Genomic DNA, 22919 nt, shown 5'->3' on the forward strand with positions numbered 1-22919 from the left:
ATGGACTCCAGCACCAGACTGGAGGAGATCTGGGTTTCTGTACTGCCAACAGCTCTACAAGCTCTCAGCTACAGTACATAAAACAATCTTATTTGTTCTACAAATAACAGAGAGGTCACAGGGACTGAAACAGAGGTGAAGAAAGAGAGGGTCTGAGGAGGAAAGAATTTATCGCTTCAGCTCCCCAGAACAGTACGAGGGGGACGGCGCAGCATCAGTCCACTGTTGTCTCTCGATAATAGGACTGATGTGTTTTACAGAGTTTACACCGCTTTTACAAACCGCTGCACTTCTGTGCTCCACAAACACATCAGAGAGAGTAATGGGTAGAGGAAATTTCTGTTAAAAGAAATGAAGTGTCAGAAATTAACTTAGGATAAGGTAGAAAGTGAAATGCGTTTTCCTTTCTAAGATCTTGTTTTGTTTCCAAACAGCGTTGCATGAAGGTTTTGAGGTGAATGCACAAGATCAGTGGAAAACCGAAATGGTGGAAAGAGCTTATGTGCTGATTATTAATAAACCTACTGAAAAGCATCGTTAATATACAGGGTTGGACAAAATAATGTGACCACCCAGGGGGTAATATCATTTGTGTAAATGAACACAAGGTTTCAGTGCAAAAACAAACATTGTGATAATATTTTATTTATCTTTTCATTGTCTATATTTCTTTAGTTTATCTTTCAGTGTAGTATAAGTAGTGTTCAGCAGTGTTTAGTACAAGCACTCTGAGAAATGGATGACTTGTCACACTTCCAAAAAGGGCAAGTCATGGAAGCCTGTTTAGTATGAATGTCCTTAAAAATATAGTTCACCCAAAAAATGAAAACTCTGTCTTCATTTACTGACCTTCAAGTTGTTCCAAACCTGTATGGGTTTCTGTCTTCTGTTAAACACAAAGATTTTCTGAAGAATGTTGATAACCACAGAGCCAACGGTAGCCATTGACTTCCATAGTTTGGGAAAAGAAAAAAAAAACACACTGTTGAAGTCAATGTCTACCGTCAACTGTTTGCCAACATTCTTCATCAACTGTGAGTTTTCATTTTTGAGTGAACTATCCCTTTAACAGCCCAACTGTTTAATGCTTTTGGTTCAACAGTCTGTACAATTATGACTGTGTACACAGAGCATGGCAAGACCTCATGAGCAAAGAAGAAATATGGGTGAAAACTGAAAGTGAATGATAGTGACGGTCAAACACTAAGAAGAATTGTGTCCAAACAACACAAATTGACAGCAAACTTCAATATTCACCTTGAAGAGCCTGTTTCCACAAAAACCCACCACAGAGAGCTTCACAAAGCCAACACCCATGAAAGAGCTGCAACTGCTAAAACTTTAATCACACACGCCAATGCTATTTCCTGGGCTGGTCGAATTATTTAAGCAACCAACCACAGTTTGGTTTGGCTTTATGTGCCATGTAAGGGTGATTCTATCTAAAAATATGCAAGCTGAGATGCTTGCAATCCCACCTCACATTTAGACAGAATATGACCTTTTGACCCCACTGCTCACAATTTCTCATTCAATAGAACTGCATCTCAAAAGCAGAATAAAAATAGTAAAGAGGTGTCTAATAAGTCACAGCCATTTTACAAAGTGCTGTCTGAACTTTCCTATTAAATTCTGTTTTCCTACTAGCTTCTGAGAAAGTTTTTTTCCTTCAAAGAACACAATTCTACTTCTCAACAGTTTAATTTACTCTGATTAATTATATTGGAATTTGACAAATAATAAAATTTAACACATCATCCTCCAGCTGCTTTTGATTATTGATTTTAAAAAAGAAGCCTTAAACTACAATAATAGAGCAGCATGTTAAAAAAGTAATTAATTAAAATAATGGCACTGCAGCAGAGAAAGCTGAAAATGTGTAAAATATTTTGATTAAAATCTATATCTGTCCAAAAGAAAGAAGTACAAATTATTTCACAGATATAACTCTGAACAAAGCATATCGCTGTACTCTGGAATATCTAGTTATCTTCTACTTAGTGCTTCAATAAAAACTCAGAGTATCTTTTGCTTTGATGCTGCTAACCTGTCAAACTTTCCTTTAGCTTATTGTATCAGTTGGGTAAACACAAATTCTTCCAGACAGACTGATAAAATCACTATATGTACTTTATTGGATTTTCCATCCAGAAGTAATAAGTACTGATTATTTCAAAGGCATGACTCAGAAAACAAAGCAGACAGCATGAACCTGTGAATCAGCACCTGTGGTTTTCATATATCAGTCACTGAGCTTATCCTAGAAAGATTCTATTAAAGGATTTCGGAGTAACAAACACAACAAAACCTTCTCCTCTCGGAAAGCATTCTCTGTCTCTCCTGAAGGATGTCACTTTCAGGATTGTTCATCCACTCAGTGTCTCATGCGCCAATCACATCTGTCAATCACTGATGGCTTCACCATGTAAAAAAAAAAAAAAAAGAAGAAAAAAAGAAGTAATGCAAAAACACCGCAGATTAATGAATCTATCGGAGCCGTGCTGCCGTGACAACAGATGAAAAGTAATTAGTACTCAGCAATGTTAGACATGACAATGACATAATTAAAGCAATTTATCCTGTCTGATGTAACTATGCCTGTCTCAATTAGTGCTGTTAAATAAATCCTAACTACATGGCAATAAGCCTACCAATTTTTTTTTTGTCTGATTGTGTGTGTGTGTGTGTGTGTGTGTGTGTGTGTGTGTGTGTGTGTGTGTGTGTGTGTGTGTGTGTGTGTGTGTGTGTGTGTTTGTGTTTTGTTTGTCATTTTATCAAAGTCAGAAAATGTCATGATTTTGTGTAAACATGCGTCATTGAGTTTCTCCTTTGTATTTATTTTCTATTAATTTACTATTCATTTACTACTCATTTACTATTCATATATATATATATAAATATTAGTGCTGTCAAAATGTGTTAAAAATATTAAACGCAATTAACGCAGGGATGGAGCTAGGGTTGGCCACCCCACTCAGCCGAAATAAGCTAATAACCCAGCTGCTGTTATATCTGTTCATCAAAGAACAAAAGAAAAAAAGAGGAAATCAATCATTTTTGTAGCTTTAAGGAACCATCTATATTTAATTTAGAATACAGTGTTTGTTAACTTTATTCAGTTTCAGTGTATTTTCTACTTTCTGAAGGGCACAGGTAGCTAAATATACCATTTTACTATAACAGGTTTATGTGAAGATTGTTTTAAGTTAAATTAGAAGTTGTTATTTTTTAAAGTCTAATAAATGTAAAAATTGATTGATCTCAATTATACTTTAATGTTGAATGCTATAGTGATATATAAGGGGGGAAAAATTCATAGAGATATCAGTATTATTAGCATCAGTGATACTCGCCTTCAGTCAAAAAAGATGCCATTAAAAAATTATTAAAAAATATACTGTCTTTATGTTGTTTTAACATTAATTTGAAGATTGAATGTAAAATTATTGCAATATAAAAAAATGAAATGAAATGAAATTAAATTCAATTAAAGCTGAAGCTAAATCAGTTCAGCTAAGTATTCATTTGGCTTTAGAAGACTTACAAATATGTCATGTAGACAACTGTTATGGATTATTTTTGGTGTGGTTTTGTCCTTTATGGAGTGTTGTAGCCATGGTCACTTGGGACTGTCACTATATGGAAAATCCACGGAGAAAAAAAAAAACATCTATGCAAACGTAGTCTGGAACAAAAAAAAAAAAAGAAAAAAAATGAAAAGAAGACAGAAATGTAATCTGTGGGAGCTGTCCCTTTAACAGGAAAATGTCCTCTCCCAAGGGGAAATGAATGTGTACATCACACACATGCAGCCCATTCATCCTCATTACACCTGATGGTGTATTAGCTCTGTGTACTGATGGTAAGGGACGGCAGGTGAGTGTAGCGAGACACAGACTGATCAATATCAGACACATCTCCCCTCAGCCGCTCTCTGCTATGCATACGGCACGCTTTCAGATCTGCTTTGCTATAGAAAAGTCACAGTTGTGCATATGCATATGGAAGAGAGCCATGTCTTATAAAGGGCAGGGGTCATTGTTTCTCACAGGATCAAACCCACTGCTACACAGCATTATTTTGGAGGGAAGAGAAAAAGATTGAGCAGAGGAAGGAAATGAGACGAGGACATACAGCAACTGGACTCAAACCCACATCACCAACATGAGCACCACAACTGTAACATGTTAGAGAGTATGCTCATAATGGATACTAACTACATATTAAATACTGGAAAGTATACATTTTATACTTCCACCTACTTTATAAAAAAAGAAAATGATATGTGAAATGCAGCAATAAAAAGAGTTATTTTTATGCAAAAAAATTTTACCGTCATCACAAAATTTCTTAATGTTTGGTCAAACTGATCCAATCAATAAAAGTGTTAAAAATAAAAAAAAAACATTAAAATAAAAAAAACTGCATAAAAATGATTGTTTTATTCATTTTATTTGACTTGTTTTTCAAATAAAATATCTAAAAATCATTCAGACAAGACTAACTTACTTCAGATGCAACATTGCATAAGATATTGTTTCCTAGCCTTTTTTTTACACTCAAATAAGTTGAAGAAATCTTCCAGTGCATTAAGACAAAACCCAAATATTATACTGATAAAGATATATTGCCTACAAACAAGCCTTAATATCTCACGCAGTGTTGCTTCTCAAGTAAATGTATCTTGTTTAAAGTATGTTTATATATTTTAACTAGAAAACCAGACAAACTACTTGTCAAGAACAGAAATTTTGCAGTGTAAGAATCACAGTATTTCTTCAGGTTCATACATCTTAATAGATGTCGAGTACATTGCATTATGGGATGCAGTATGCTCTGTAGTTTAAAGCATTTCCCATCAAATGCAGTAGGTCATTCCAGTTGTTTTATGTGCATAAAATGTGTGTGTGTGTGTGTGTGTGTGTGTGTGTGTGTGTGTGTGTGTGTGTGTGTGTGTGTGTGTGTGTGTGTGTGTGTGTGTGTGTGTGTATGTGTGTGTGTTTGTGCGTGTGTAAAAGAGAGCGAATCACCAGAGCAACATCTATCGAGAGATCGGACATCCGCCGTCTCCATTGCCGTAGGGACCAGGCTTGTGCAATTAAGCCCAGCCAATTACTGGCAGCTAATGGCTCAAAGAGACTGAGACGGAGATACATTAACACAGCTAACCAACGCTTAACCAACCCTTTTCCTAACAGGGAGACCATGACCCCTAAAGCAAAAGCACATGTTCAGCATTGCACATTAACCCACACTGCATTAATTAACATATATCCGACGCCAGAAATTTACCCCTGTAATCTGAGCTACATACAAACCATTTGCGTTCAAACTCTCTAGATATGAACAAAGAGAGCCTACAGAGGTTAAAAAAGCACTTCAGAGAAAACACACTGTAAAATAAACTAATAGGAGTACCAGTCAGGAAACAGTGTGTGTGCAAACGATAATTAACTGAGAGGAGGCAGTTTGAATTAACAGTCAAAAATAATGAGGATTCATTCAAATGGGGTTGTTTTTGAACAGTCTTACCAAAAAAAAAGAAAATAAACAAATAAATAAAAAAAAAAATTATATATATCGTCGCTGTCTGATGAAAACCACGTATGTCCATTTTGCCGATTTTGAGATTTTTCGACGGATTGAATGTCCAGGTTCATTTCCGTATACAGTATGCGTCACATATCTAAATGGCCAATGAAAAGTTGTGAAATCATGTCATCTGATTTTCACGTATATATCCATTTGGTGTCAAAGCTGTCAATCACGCCGCATATCTCCCGCCCTGTGGAAGCATCTCGCCGGTCTCGTGAAGTTTCATCGAAGCTCAGCACTGGATAGCCATATAACACTGTGAGGTAAACTATCAGCAAACGTTTGTTTTTGACAACTGTTCTCAAGTTTATTATATATTCACAACTATTATTTATTGGTAAATGGTCTAGACGTACGTCTAGGAGTGACAAAATTACGGTAGGACTGTGCAAACAAAGTATCTGTCTAGCATTACCATGTCAGTGTATTGATTCATTGTCCCTTCATAGTTTGCAAGAGACATTTAATAAATTTATAATTAATATTAAATAAACTAAGTGTATTTAATAAACTAAGACGTAGGCTATTTAATAAACTGAGCGTATTCATCTGTCAATATGAAACGCGACTTGGCCATTCTAATTAATGATCGGAAGAACGCGTATCGACCACTGTTACTGTAAAAAATGCACATATGTCCATTTAAAACTCAATTTTGGTCAAATGTGGATTATATCATTACACTGGCAAGAATATGGTTACATGTAAAGAGGCCGTACCAAGTATGACAACGCTACATTCAACTGCTTTTGAAATACAGTGTTTTTTTCACTTCCTGAAAAGTAACCGTTTTGGACATACGTGAGTTTCATCAGGCAGCGACGATATATATATGACCGAATGCTTGGTATCAAAGCATTAGGCAGTTTGTTACACCTTGCATAAAGACACAGAACTTACTGAATTACTATATTTTCATCATACTGAATTACTATCATTATATAGCAAATAATAATAATAATTTAAGATACTAAACTAAAAAAAAATTTCACCCTACAAGTAGCATCCCAGTGCCCTACAGAGGTGCAAAAAGCATGAATATAGCTGTTTTTTTTCTCATTGGCTTCAAACATGGTTGAACTAATCGGGATTAGTGTAAATCAAGTGTTATATAATATGAAGTCAGATTTATCATTAATTTGGAATGAATAATCTGATCATTTTCTTATGAATCCATTCCAAATAAAACATTAAAAAAACAATCAAATGAGACAAAGTGCATCATATTTCATTTATAAAGTATTTAATTCACTGGATTACACTCCAAAAATGGAGTTGGATTACACTCCAAACACATTATTTGGTGTATAAAATAATGTTTTAATTAAATGTTCAATATGAATAACTATATAACGATATATAGAGTTGATGTTATATAAAGCTGAGATTAATGGCTGATGTTCAGAGAACAAATAAGGATTTTCCTTCATCAACCATCTGTCACATCTATCCATCTAGTGTCAATACATTGGTGAGCAGCACTCGATACACACATGTGTTCATAGCAGAACTCAGAGCGTGACTGCGTGAGGGAGGACGATTTAGTGTAGCATCTTTAACAGGTCGAATGAACTCCAATACAGCATCAGGATTGCAATACAAAAAATCAATCTACCGGATGCCGCCTGTTCTGTGTGTGTGTCAGTGTGACCCACCTGGAGAAAATCTAATCCTGAGCATCCATGGCATAAAGATAGCAGAGAAAATAATCTCTCCAGCCCTCAATCAATCACAGGCAAAGGTAAACACATGTAGCACATCCTGTACGACTAAATGCTGATGTACTTCTCATTGATTGTGTGTGTGTGTGTGTGTGTGTGTGTGTGTGTGTGTGTGTGTGTGTGTGTGTGTGTGTGTGTGTGTGTGTGTGTGTGTGTGTGTGTGTGTGTGTGCGTGTGTGTTTTCATTATTTATTTGAAATGGATGGCTTCATAAGCAATTTATCATATAACAATTACTAACAAAAAGTTAAGCATAAATATAATAATTTGATATATAACATCATAATGTAAAATAAATAAATAAATAAAAATTCTTAATATCATGATTTTTAGTTATATATTTGACACTGGACCACAAAACCAGTCTTAAGTGTCAATATTTGGAAATTGAGATTTATACATCATCTGAAAGCTGAATAAATAAGCTTCCCAATGATGTATGGTTTATTAGGATCGGACAAAATTTGGTCGAGATACAACTATTTAAAAATCTGGAAATTTGCTTAATGATATGCTCATGAAAATAATGTCAAAATGACATTTTGTCAGATGACATGAACCAAAGTTAAGTTTCTATCAATGGGAAGATACTATAGTCAAATGTCAGCAAGACAAAGTTAGTATTACTGTGAGCGGTTTTACTCTTCTATTTGTCTATTCTCACATGCTGGGATATAATAATAATTTTAAAAGAATAAATGAATTCCCTGTCAAAAACAGAATGACATCTTATTTTTACCAGCTTCTTTTGACCACTGTGAACAAGACTTGCTGTCAGGAAATGCTGTCTATGTAGACCCTCTCCTAATTCTTTCTGCTCCTTTTCTTTGAGGCTCCTAAAGCATATAAACTGACAGCTCATCATACCCTACTGCAGTGGGATTCAGCCAAGAGGAAAATATGAAAACATTAAAAGAGGGGAAAAACAGTTTGAAAGAGAGAAATGTTCCAACAGGTTCACTCTTTTCTCAGAATAATAACAATCTATCTCTCTCTCTCTCAATCCCAGCCATACAATTATCCAATTAAAGATACCCAGCCATACAATTATCCAATTAAAGCTTCATTTGAGCATGAGTGTGATGGGATTGAGTTACATCAGTCGTTTCTTCTTGAATGATCTATACAAATGGTGCCTGTATCTATGTACATAGTACATATGTGTCTATATAAATGATGAAATATATAAACATATAATTAAACACAAAATACTGACGTATCAACAAAAGTATGTGCATGTTTTTATTATTATTATTATTATTATTATTATTATTATTATTATTATTATTATTATTATTATTATTATCTTTTCCAGGCTGAGTTTTGATATACATGCATAGGGATGAAATCCCCTAAAATTTAATCAGTGATAAAGGTTATTAAATTGCCTTTGATTTAAATGAATACGTCATATGGTATTTTTTTTATACTAGTGCAAACAGTCTCCTTTTGAGTCTCTTGGATTTCTATTAAAGCAACAAGCCAGTTGAAACTGGGTTGCAGTGATTTTACCACAGCTGAGGTGAGGTGAAATATTAATTAATCATAACATGGAATCACAAACTAGTACTTGCACTATATAGTAAGCATACTTTGAAGAGTTTGCAAACTTTCTGATGGTCTACAACGTTTGCTAAAATGTGGAGTGTATACAACTGAGGAAAGTGCATGGAATACTGTATCCCACAATGCAATGTGCTTGATTTGACCTTCGATTTCCAGTGTGATGAATGAACTGGAAGAAATATCAGTGATTTTGGACATCTCATTAAAAAGTATGCTATATCTTGAGACATTTTTATATAAAACTAGTTTAAGAATGCAAAAACCTTACAAACAATAGCTAGACATCAATTTCAGTTTCACTTGCTACATCCAAAAAAATCTGATTCACCAGACAATCAAGTTTCTGAAACATGGAATATTAAATCAAAAAGGAAAAATATAACAAGAATATAATGCATTTTGCACATATTATTCCTTTTTGACTTAACATTTCTTAATACATCTTTCATTACAATAGAATATAAATATATGTCTTTCAAAGGTAACTTTTGTCAGCCATGTTAAATTAATGTTGTGCTAAATAAACACCAAAAAAGTGATATACACTACTGTTCAAAAGCTTGAGGTCAATATGATTTTTAAAATGTTTTTGAAGATGTTTTGAAGGTTTCTTATGCTCTCTGAGGCTGCATTTATTTGAAAATAACAATACAGTAAAAACAGTAACATCATGAATATTATTGCAATTTAAACTGTTTTCTATTGTAATATGTTTTAAAGTGTAATTTATTCCTATGATGCAAAGCTGAATTTTCAGCATCATTACTCCAGTCTTCAGTATCACATGATCCTTCAGAAATCATTTTAATAAGCTGATTCGCTGCTCAAGTAACATTTCTTATTGTTATCAGTGTTGAAAACAGTAGTGCTGTTTAATATAATTATTATTTATGGAAACCTGGATTTCTTTCTTTGATGAATAGAAAGTTCAAAAGAACAGTACTTATTTGAAATAGAAACCTTTTGTAACATTATAAATGTCTTTTTATCAATGCAATGTGTCCTTACTGAATAAAAGTCTTAATTTCTTACTGACCCCAAACTTTTGTTTATACTAGTGTATAAGAGGAGAACCAGAGAGAATTATGAAAAAAGATAATCAGCCATGATGGTTTAGATATAACATCATACCCTAAATGGTTAAAAATGGCTTTTACAGATCCATCCCCCATAGTGAACAAAGCAAGTCTTTCTCTCTGATCTGAGCTCTGACCTTCACACAAGCGGACGCTGACCAGCTATTTTGGAGTTACACGTCTTGATCGACCCGTAATTTAAAACAAGTGCACTGAATCCTGTGCACAGACGCAGTCTCCTTCACTCTACCCTCTAAAGAGACGAACTTCTCAAACTTCAGCGCAGCATCCGACGTGTGTTTCTCATGCTCCCTCCAATTTCATCTTGCCCCCTTCCTGCTCGTCAGTTCAGAGGAAAGAAAATGAAAATCAACAGAAAAACAAATCAGTGTTTTGTTCTTTCGGCGACGAGCTGCGTGTACGCGAGCCGCGTGCTCCTGCCACGCAGAAAACAAATTCCAATTTGCAGTAGTGTGTTGTTTCTCCACAGGGCAGGACACCGATGGGGCGCCGCAGAGCGCGCGTGTGTATGTGTGTGTGAGGTACAGACTTCTGATATTGTCACTCATCTCTATTGACTATTTCACAGCTGCCTTTCTAGTGGAGAGAGCAGAAAGAAGAGAATCAACAGCCTTTCAAACTCATCACAAGAGAAAGAGAACGAGAAACGAGGGAAATAAAGACACACACAGAGAGGGGGGATCTTTTGGGCTACTTTTAGATTTTCTCGGCAAGCTTTGAACTTGTTTCTCGAGCATGAATTCTTAATGCTGCTAATTTGAACACGAACAAACATGTTTTTTACATGACTAATTCATAAAGGGTTTCTCTGGGTATTGTACTCGTATTTTGTGTTCTTGCAAAGATTTCTCTTTCATTTGCCAGTCACAGGCATATTTTTGCTTTTGCGGTGAATTTTATTCATTATGGATTACACAAACTATTTATTTTGACGATGAAGAAAACGTTAGTTTACAAGGAAAGAGCTTTCATAAGCCCCCTGAAGTTACTCACCCTATGAAACCGTTTGAAAGCATGTGAAAAACCATATACTGTATAAGAGATACTGGAGCTAGTTGTCACATGGGAAATTTGCACAAAAATTTACTACTACTATCAGAAGGATTTTTTTTTTTTTTAAGACATTAATACTTTTATTCAGCAAGGATGCTTTAGGCTGATCAAAAATGACAGAGGAGGCATTTATAATGTAAACAAGAAAATGTATTTTAAATAAATGCTGATCTTTTTTATTCAAGAATCCTGTAAAAAAATTATCACAAATTTCCACAAAAAAAAAAAAAAAAAAAAAAAAAAATTATATATATTATATATATATATATATATATATAGATATATATATATATATTTTTTTTTTTTTTTTTTTTTTTTTTTTTTAACAGCACAACTGTACATTTATAATAATAAGAAATTTTCAGCAAATCAGATTATCAGAATGATTTTTGAAGGATCATGTGACACTGAAGACTGGAGTAATGATTCTGAAAATTCAGCTTTGATCACAGGAATAAATTACATTTTAAAATACATACTGTATATATAAAAAAGGTTTTTGAAACTGTAATAATATTTCATAATTTCACTGTTTTTACTGTATTTTTTATCAAATAAATGCAGCCCCGTGAGCATAAGAGACTTATTTCAAAAACATTTCAAAAGTCTTACAAACTCCAAACATTAGAACAGAAGTGTATATAATTGTGGTATTACTTATTTGATCTTTGCCCGTTTTTTTAAATAATTTTGTTTTTTAATTGAAAAGCTGTAAAATAGATAATATATTTTGAATAATATTTTTTAAAAGTTCCAATTGTGGCAGCTTATCCCATAAAGTAGTGTGGAACATGCCCCGTTGTTGAAGTATATTGACTTATATACAATAAATCACACCTGACAAATATTCACTGGAACAAAAAGAGTATGTAGTCTGATCGGTCTACCCTTTATGACTCAGACCAATTTATATTTTTTTGCACTTTTTCTAACTCAAATTCCAGTTTTGCACTTTTTAATTCAAAGAGAAATAGAAGACAGGAAAATGACAAGGAGAAGAGGGGGGAATGGGATCAAGAATAACTCACATCCCCATACAGTATGTGCACCACAGCTCAATGTGTGTTATTCTAACAAGAAAAAAAAATCACACATCCTGTCAGTTTGCTGATTTCTTGGAGGACCAATAGTAACGTCTGCCTTCAGAGAGACCTGAGACACAAACTGGTGCAGAGACCATCATGATCAAAGACAGACGTGTTTTTCAGCGCTGACAGACAGTGAACGAGAGAACGCAGAAGAGAAAGAACGTGAGATTAAAAGAGGGAAAAGTGATGATGTAATCAAAGAAAGGTGAATTAAACATGACAGGTCAACACATAACCAAGGGAAAAGGAACATTTGAGGAGAAAAAAATAATAAAAAGAACTGAAGGAGAAAAGACAGTTTCTGTAAGCAAGAAATTCTATACGCAATTCATTAGTTTCCTGTAATGAAATTAAAGCAGGGCTTCCACAAAAGGTTCACAAAAGTCATGTGCAAAACTCACTACAGCTGCTGTATAAAGAGGGAAAGCGAGTGAATGTGGGTGTTTGAGCATAGATGGGAACTCACTGGTGGTGTTGGTAAGACGAAAGGTGACAGAGCTGTCTGGAATATCACAAACGTTCCGCACGGACACCTGACAGGTGTAATTAGCAAAGTCCTGTGGACGGAGGTTTTTCAGTTTCAGCACCTTGGTCTCACCCTGCAAACACACACACATTCACATGATAAAAATACACCACACAAAAACATTTGTTTTTCCTGTCAGTCAAAACATGCATTTATACATAATAACAAAATGATGTTTGTTGGTCACCCTCTGCAAACAGTGCCATTTACACTTTTAGAGTTTTTCTTTTCGCATAATTTTAATCACATTTTCCCACCTGGGGCATCACAGTGTTGACATGAGACAGGGCCAACACAAGTGCAAATTATAAAATACTACAAAAAACGTTTATAAAGGCTGAAAACAACAAGTGAAAACAACTGTGATGATGTCATTTCTTCAAATATGATGCCAGAAACAGGAAATGTCAGAGCATAACAGGGTGCATAAAACATTTTAAAATGAATACATATGAATGATATTTCAATTTTAAGACAAAGCAAAATTTAAATACAGTTCAATTTAATTCTATATTACCAATTCAAATATAACTGGTTTGGATTGGAACAGTCAATTTGGCTGATTTTCCAAAAAATTAAAAATAAATAAAAATGCTCCAGAATTTCCTGTGCATTCTGCACCAAACAAGCTTCAATCTATCAAATAATGAGACAGAGTTCTGTATACTGTTAAATATGTCTGTAGTAATTCATGATGTAATTCATGTGAACACAAATGGGGCTCTCTTTATCATGCACACAAAGCAATGTCAGAGGCTTTGTGTGCATGATAAAGAGAGAATGAATTCAGGAATTTTTAATTCCTCTAATTCTTTTGACTGAGTCCATCAGGAAAATGAATAATCCTCATTATTAATGGCAAAGCCATCAATCTCCATCCATCCCACCTTATTCAAACAACTCTTTAATAATAAGTGCTCAGATTATGAATTCATCACTGATAGATTGCTGATTTATTGAGTACGTTTCTCTGTGATTGAGCAGGTCTCCTGTGGTTATCTGCTATTCAAATGATTATTAACTCTAATTAAACTATTTTCTATTTTAGTAGAAATAAGGCCTATAGAGAAATCTTGCATATTGTCCAGCTGTGTGTGGGAGTGGTTGGGTTTTCCTTAGTTTGGGGACAAAATTGTTTCCGAAAGTTAACTTAAATGGACTAAAAGTTAACAAAACAAAATAGAAACAAAACGAAACAAAAATAGTGTAACAGTCAACAACAACAAAAGCTTAATAAACCTACTAAATAATTTCTTACTGAAATTGTTCAATTCCAAAAAGGGTTGTAAGGGTCAGGGGTAGGGTTAAGGCCAAAAAATATTATTAGTTCGCTATTTTTTATTTTATTTTTTTTTTAATAAAAATAAATGAATAAAAACAATAAAAGTCATGATAGTCTTGTACCTGTGTGTACAGAGGCTCGTAGATATCCACGCCGTTGTCTTTGCTCTGTTCGATTGGTTTATTTCCTCGTTTCCAGATAAAGCGAGCAGGAGGGTTAGAGTTTACCGTACAGCGTAAAAACACTGTTTTCTCCTGATAGTAGTTCCCTCGTACATCACCCACCGTCTGGTGCACCGTGAGCACAGGTTTATCCAGATCTGAAGAACAGACAGAAAGAAAGAGAACTGACTTAGATTGGGAAAACGTAATCTCTTTAATGGAAAAATCTGAGAGGTAAATGCTCTCCAAACCCAGAATTATAGAGTCTTGATCTTGTGGTCTCAGACAAGACCACTATTTCCACCGGTCAGCACACTATCTTCACCATTACACAGGTTTCACCAGAGTTTCAATGGATCTGAATGGCTGGTTAGCCATTTCAATAAAAACAGTCTCATTGTTTGAATGAATGATACAATAAATGGTCTCTAATGCACTTCATTAAAATGGTTTTAGACCGACAGGTCTTCAGATTGAAGACTTAGCATGCATGGTATTTAAACTACTTTTAGTGCTTTTTTAGTCCTTTTTAGACTTTGATACTAAATATCACCATCAGCTTTATCAGTATGAGCAAGAACAACTGGCATCTCCTTGTATATTTCACAGAAGAATGGAAATAATACAGGTTAGAGTGGTATGAGGATGAGTAATTATAGTAAAATGTTTATTTCTGAGTGAAATATCCTATGAATAAACACACTGGCTACTTCATTATGTGCAAAACAAGATGCACATACACATAAACACACAGATCATGCAGAGAACAGTATCACATATGGAGGACAGAGACGTGAAAGTTAAATTTATGTGACTGTGTAACCCAGTCTGACCTCTGACCTCTCGCTGCTCAGTGATTCCCACCGAATAAACAGGAATTTGTCCAATAGACTCTCTCACACAGTCCTGTGTGTGTGTGTGTGTGTGTGTGTGTGTGTGTGTGTGTGTGTGTGTGTGTGTGTGTGTGTGTGTGTGTGTGTGTGTGTGGAGAGCACAAATGAATGGCTTTATTATAGCTTCTGAAAGGAACCTAAGCATAACACCTGAGTAAATTCAATAGCAATAAGAAGCCTCAAATGAAAACATCACATCCGTCAGAGAGAGATTGACTGGGGAATGTGCTGATCCGTAGGGAATTCCCTGCCAATTCCACAGAGATTAATCCGGTGAGTGCACTAACCCACATCACAATGACTGTGTCAAATTATCACTCAATTTTATTAGACGTCTGGAGCTAATCTGATGACCACAGGCCAGAGGAGAAAATCACGAATGACACACTGACCCAACCCAATATACCAGTGAGCAGAACCATTGATCTTCTGTGCAGTGGTGTGACTGTGTGTGTGTGTGTGTGTGTGTGTGTGTGTGTGTGTGTGTGTGTGTGTGTGTGTGTGTGTGTGTGTGTGTGTGTGTGTGTGTGTGTGTGTCTGTTACGAAAGTATATGGAAGCAGATTGTGCATGTATGCTTTGCAAAACTCTGCATCTAGTTATATATATTTATGTGTGTGTGTGTGTGTGTGTGTGTGTACATGCATGGATGTGCGTGTGTGTGTGTGTGTGTGTGTGTGTGTGAGTGTGTGTGCATACGTGCGTGCGTGCGTGTGTGTGTGTGTGTGTGTGTGTGTGTGTGTGTGTAAAAACAATTATTTAGCATGGTTTCCACAAAAATATTAGGCAGCACAATTGTGTTCAACATTGATAATAATAAGAAATATTTCTTGTGCAGCAAATCACCACATTAGAATGATTTCTGAAGGATCATGAGACACTGATGCTGAAAATTTAGCTTTGCATCATAGGGCCCCAAAATTCTGAACAGATTTAAAAATAAATATTGTCTTTTACTCACCCTCATGTCTTTTCAAACAATTCTGAATCTGTTCAGAATTTTGGGGCCCTATGATGCAAAGCTAAACATTTAATAATAAATTAAACATTTCTAAACTAATGGTTATAATGCTTGTTTGGTCAAATCACTGGTTCCTCTGAGAAAAAAAAAAACAAAAAAAACAAAATTTGTTTTAGAATAAATATATCGATATACATACTGAATGTCGTCAAAAGATTGCTACCAAAGAAACCCAAACTTTAACCCACCAACACCAACACACACCCTTCTGCGTTCAGAAGAGCACAAACATAGGCAGACGTTTGATCCCAGCATCTTATGAATTATTTAGCACTCTTCATATTGCCTGAAATGGAGCATCACATGAATGTGAGCAGCAGTTTTGGATATAATGAGCACATACGAACAGCACGGAAAGCTCTGCAAACCAGCAAAGACCTTTTTCAGGTTTTCTCTAATTTTTCTGATTAGATCACTTCTAACTTTTTTACAAGTGTCAACAGTATCTGTTCTCACATGTACTCCCAGTGTCTACATGGACAGAGTCAGCGAGGAATGGTGTGTGAGCGAGTGCGTCACCGTTAATTTGTAATGCATGCTTCATCATGTCATTACTGCTAGGACTGCAGGATTATTTGCATAATGTCCGAGAGTACAGCATAAAACCTGTGATCTCATAAACATGAGCTTTCTCTTCACCTGGTTGGTCTGAGGGCATGGACCCACAATGCACCCACAGGAACATCCCTGTATCTCTGTCATAATTCAGTTCACTCTCAATGAATATGCGTGAAAGGACAGATATATAAGCAAATGACAATGTGTCAATGATTTTTACATGTGCATTAAGAATATTAAGAAAGCACTAATAAATCTGATAAGGATTAAATAATTTGATTTGTTTACTATAAGTTCATAATGATGGAATAGAATAAATGAATTGACTAGTATTCAAAAATGAATGTTGCATTTTCAGTCAATGTGAACAGGTCGATTTCATGTACCTACAGGTCCTGGCAAATAAGACATTCTAATTATTTGAACATCACATTAACCAGAGAGATTTGTGGCTGAATTTAGCCTATATGAGGTGAATATAACATAGCAAAGCCCGAGGCATATCCTCTGTCAATATGAGAGGATCCACAGTATCTAACAGCTGACATCCACAGGGGTTACTCTAGAGGTCACACACGTGAGGGTCACAGGTCAGTCTTCATATGAGTAAATCGATATTCTCTGCACTTAACTTGTTGTACAATTTAATGGGTGAAATATGTCAAGAAGAGGTCATATTTCACCACTCCAAAAAAAGAAAGAAAGAAGATTATATTTTGCATAAAGAAAATTAAGCCAGATTAAGGACCATTAATATGGCCTAATTCCCATTACTATAATGCCTCTGGAATGTTTTAATTTTAAGTTTCTTTGTCATTTTCATTATCAGCAATGGTGCTTCTCATAAGATCCTCATCATTGTAATAGAGTCATTTGCAAAATTAAGGTTTAAAAATAAATAAATAAATAAAATTTAGAGCAAAAAGTCTAATGATAAAAATTGTTTAAAAATACTTGTATATATATTGTATATGTGTATTAATATATGTCACAATTAGTTACTGTGTTTGAGTAATAAGTTATGTTTTAAGGTAATGAGGGCTTAATTATGTTTAACTAACATTTTAAAGACAGATTTTACTATACATGAAAATTTATATAAAAGCAGAAAAAAATAAGATGGTTCTTCATAAAAATGTAAGATTTTAAAAGTTATAAAATGAAGGTGGGGTTGTGGGAGAAATTGAGTTAATGCAAAAAAAGTTATGACACTGTAATTAAGAATTTTAAGAGTTACAAGGTTTAGAAAAGAAAAGAAAAGAAAAGAAAAGAAAAGAAAAGAAAAGAAAAGAAAAGAAAAAAGAAATAAACATGCAAAGATAATCTTTTCATAAGATCAATGACATGCATTTAAAAAAAAGTGTGAATTTTCATTTAATGCAAACTTGAATATTAAAATGTCTGACTTGTAAGATCTTTGCTAGTGAGAAATTTCAATACATGGAGTCTGTTTGCTCTCCAAATAATCTCCTTGGTTTTTAGGAGAAACAACGAGATATTAAAGAGATCTCATTTGTGATTTTTATTTAACAACTACAAGAAGTTCCAATTAAACTGTCCAGAGATCAGCGGTTGCAGGCGATTTTAATAAACACGCTCCAAATGAGAAAGCAGATCAGGGACGGACTCTTAGTACTGATCCCAAACCTCCAGACTCTCAGCACACCTGCAGCCTCCTCTTCCTCATATCAGCTAATTACACTCAGCCCTTCCTCGTCTCTGCCCCACAGCAGGAAATGAGATATTTAGTCAACCCCACTGGCTCGGCACCAAGAACCTTCAGAGTGCTTTGAACTAGGGTGCAGTTTTAATTAAAAACCCCAGGCAAAGCTCTGAGAGCTGAACTCCGCTGGGTGAGGGGGTCACTAACCATCCGAACACTTCCTGAGTCACCACCTCCTAACGGGATCAGAATTCCAGAGGAGAGACATCGAGGGACTACGCTCTTTCTGGATAGACGAAAAGAGACTTTCTATAATTGCTTGTGCTGTGACTGTTCTGTTAATTGGCCTAGATTTTCTTGGGACGATGACACATAAATATAAACGACACATGCACACTCATAGCTGTTGGCTACAGATGGTGTTGTACAGTGATGCTGTTTTTTAATTGGCCTCCCAGAGTAATGACTGCTGATAGAAGTAGTTTTCGTTTTTTGCTCTTGCTAGATTTTGGTAACTACACCATTTGTCTTACCAGATGAGCTATCGACCTGTCTGGGAATATTTAGGCACCTAATAACATAACGCACAACATATCCACAAATCCAGCTCTTATTTAGCAGCCCAGCACGGGCCAATGACACAGGATGACACTGTTCGTAAAGCATGAGAACTACATTCCATTACCGTCAGAAACATCCAGAACACCAGCAGTATAAAATGTTCTCTCTTAAAATATATATCAGATATATAAGATGTCTGAGAGCAGGATTTAACATTTCGCTTGTGGTTTGGGTTCAGCGTAAAGATTGCTAAAGAATCAATGCTCTTACTTAGAGTCAGAGATTTGAACAAATCCATAACCCAAAGTATTACATTTTTAGCACATAACTAACCCCTCAACAAATCAGGAGAAGCACTGAAATTGCAATTCTGGCCATTACAACATGCCAAAAATTATATAAATCTTTTGAAATCTGATATAGAAAAAAGCACACTGCTTAAATTAGGCAAATTTCATAATCATAAAAAAATCTAAAGGGACCTCTGGGATGCTGATTAGTCTTTTTGAAAAACACATAATTCTATGACACTGGATTAGTTTGGATGTGGTCTGAAACAAAGCAAAAAGGGACAAAACAATGCACACCGATGAGCACCCGTTTAGAGTTAAATCCGCCATTATCTATCACTATCCCTTTAAATTAAGAAATTACAGCTACAAATTTTAAGAAAACTGAATCTGCCTCAAGATAAGACCTGTACCCCAAATTACCAGGGTATATTTTACAATAAATAAATACATAAATACTCTTCTTCAAATTATTACTAGCAATTTCTGAGTACAAATTGTTTAAATCCCTCTTCTTGTGTGTGTTTGTTTGTTTGTTTGTTTGTTTGTTTGTTTGTTTGTTTGTTTGTTTTTCTGGTTAAAAATCCCAATCACAAAAGTGTCAAAAATGTCACAAAAATGTTTCTTTTGCTCACATTAGAGTATCAATTTTACATTTCAACTTGAACCAAGTTGCAGTTACAGTAAAGTTTTATTTGCCAAAGACGATTTCCACACATTTGGCACCTGGCAATTTGAGAGTGTTCATTTTGGACCCTGTGTATGCATGTGGCCACTAATACCCGTCTGCCCGCCTGTGCCCACCTGTTTACTCAGCACGGTGCTGTTTGGACACACTCAACACTTTTAGCTACTTCTGTCTACACTTATACAGTCACTCTTTCAATCTTGGGCCCTGCCTCTCTCTCTCTCTCTTTGAATTTCACCATCTCCGTCTTTCCTTACTGTTATATGACTGGAGAAATGTCATGTGTATCATAAACCTAGTTAGGAATTCAAATCAGATAATCAATTCAAATCAGATGATGAGTGAATGCCCAGAGTAACCCGAGGCAATTCAACACCTCTAATCATTCAGAACGACCTCTCTAATCCTACTGATTATTGACAGATATTGATTAGGTGTTGTTGACAAGAAATCCTTTACATTTAAAACACCACCAAGTCATTAAAGGAACATCCTGTGATCTTTAATTTGACTGTATTTTGTTACTAATTTAATTATATACTGAATCAGCCTTCCTTTAGACTGTGTATTACTGATAACTAAAAGCCAAATCAGCACTCATTACTGTGAGTTGGCAGAACTCAGAAACGTATTTGTTGGGTTCAGGAGTGAGGTTTTTCCATTACAAAGACGGTTTGTGCAAAGTGTCTGTGATTGATTCGAAACTGGCTGAAGAAGGAAGTGAAATCTTAGTGTTACTTCACTCAAAATTGAAAACTGCACCTGACTTATGCCCTATATTGCAAAGTTTTCTGAAGTCATATGAGAGCTTGTGAGACTACTTTGACATTTATTTTTTTTTTACTTTGTATTTTGATGGTGCTTGAGAGTCACTATAAACTGAAGATTATTTTAAAAATCTCCATAAATTACAGGATATGAGTTTTCATTTTTTAGGTCAACTGTTCTTTTAATTGATTTTACTGTAAATGATGGTGAAATTTCTGCACCACTTCTATCACCCCTTTCATCTGCTCACAAACATACTTTAATCCCAACTCAAACTCAGCATGCCATTGGTTGAGCCAATGTACTATATCATGCCATTCAACATGACACAGCCACAAATACAAAGCATTCGCATTCTTCGGGAAAGTCAACCTATTCATGGCACACTAATCTGCGAAATAAGAAAGTATTATCTTTAATATTACAAAAGTCAGTGGCATTTCAGGTTATTTTCAAGCATTCATGATACTATTCTATAAATCCCAGCAGAATGCATCCCCCTCATCTGAGTTCAGTGTGTCACAGCTGTTCACACACACTGAAAAAAACAGCACTTGAGATCATTTAGGCTTCAAGTGAGTCATTTAGATCCTGTAAGACGATTGTCTACTGAAGACACAGTCAGAGCTCCTGCTACTCATGAAGTATAGTGTGAACGCTAAGCCAAGGGCCAAGAGTGAAAAAACAACACAATGTCGACACAATGCCAACATAAATGTTGTTTGCAACCTGTAATACTTCCATAAAATCAAAACTTACTTAAGATAAATATCAAATTCCAACTTAATTTAAATAGAAACATTTGATATCAAAACAAAAATCTAGACTTATTTCTGGTGTGGAGCAAATTCATTTTCTCATTTTAATATCACAGCATTAGCAATGCAAAGGTTTACAAACATTTTTCAAATTAAATTAAATTAATTAAATTTTGAATAATGGTTGACAAACCAGGTGTGGAATTGCAATAGTGGCTCAGTGGTAGAGCATTGCATTAGCAATGCAAAGGTTGTGGGTTTGATTCCCAGGGGAACACATGTTAGGTAAAACAATGTTAGCCTGAATGCACTGTAAGTCGCTTTGGATAAAAGTGTCTGCTAAATGCATAAATGAATATGGATATTTCAAATATAAAGAATTCATTAAAAGGTAATACATTAGAAATATAAATAATAGGAAAACAAGGGTTGTTAAAATTAACTTGTTACAACACTTAGAAACAACACTTAATTTTCCAGAATGCATTGCCTCTGTTTATTTAAACTGAAATTCAATACATTCCACTTCATGTTGTTTTAATTCAAATTTCTGTAAGGTGTGGCTAATTCAATTTAAGTTCACAAAAATGAATTAAAAGTGAGTCAACTCTACAATTCAGAATTTTACACAACTGGGAACCAGTGCTATTATTATAGTTAAATAAAACTAAAACCATTATTTTTTTAATATTCTATATTAAATATTTAATATTATCTTTTAATATTTAAGAGTTTTTAGTTTTAATTTATTATAACTAGATGTATTAAAATAACTAAAACTGAAATAAAATAGTAAAAACAATAAAACTAAATAAAAACTAAAAATGTAAAAAAACTGAAAATTAAAAAAAATAAAATAATGTATTTTATTTAGTTTTATTAATCCTAATCCCAATTGTTTTATGTTTTTAATAATTTATTATTTATTATTCAAAATTAATATAATTAATATGTTTTAATAATTCATAATTTATTAATAGTATTACATATATGAATATACACAATAATATCTTTAATATACTCTTTAATATATACTATAATACTTTACAGTTTCTCAATAATACTATAAAACAGTGCCAGGAACGGGCATTAGGAAAGTAAAAAGTGTCAATCTGAATTTGAAGCTGACTTTAACTGTGCGTGTTTAGTGTGCTGAACGGTCACAGCATGAAGCCCAGCAGGAACTGACTATCAGATTGAACATTCAAACAAGCTGCTTCGAAAATCTCATGACTCCAATACATCTCTCCAGAACAGACTGAGACACAAAATATCCGTGAGTGTGTGGGAGGTGGGATCTTAACTTTTAGAGATCAATAGGGCCCTGGGAGGCCCGGCAGAGCAGCGCGTGCCCAGCACGAGGGCCCCGTGCTCCCTGGCCTCTTGGAAACGCTTGACTGTTTGTTTAACCTTTCATAAAACAGCCATTTCATTGCACGCACACCCCGGCAGGACATGCAATGTAAGCATTTGTGGATCATCTTGATATAAAGCCCCTCTTTCATTTTAAGAGCGCTTTATATCTTCTTTTCCGCACCTTCCACTTTATTTACTAGTTTTCCTGGAGGCAGCTTTTCTTTTACAATTACTGGCTCTGCTCCAAAGGTGGAGGAGGTGTCAGGCAGGGAATA

The 22919-nt window shown here is 34.8% G+C and overlaps 1 protein-coding gene across 1 annotated transcript in view; it reads right to left on the bottom strand.

Annotated features, from left to right (window-relative positions):
• The window catches only part of LOC109081570 (MAM domain-containing glycosylphosphatidylinositol anchor protein 1-like), a 179705-nt gene that overhangs the window by 69870 nt on the left and 86916 nt on the right, over nt 1-22919 (bottom strand). The window contains exons 5-6 of the mRNA XM_042769445.1: nt 14051-14247; nt 12587-12719 (exon numbers count right to left, since the gene is read on the bottom strand). Coding sequence (XP_042625379.1) covers nt 12587-12719; nt 14051-14247 — 330 coding nt within the window. The remainder of the gene's footprint in view (nt 1-12586; nt 12720-14050; nt 14248-22919) is intronic.

Source organism: Cyprinus carpio, chromosome A13 (assembly GCF_018340385.1).
Source record: "Cyprinus carpio isolate SPL01 chromosome A13, ASM1834038v1, whole genome shotgun sequence".
Taxonomy (NCBI): domain Eukaryota; kingdom Metazoa; phylum Chordata; class Actinopteri; order Cypriniformes; family Cyprinidae; genus Cyprinus; species Cyprinus carpio.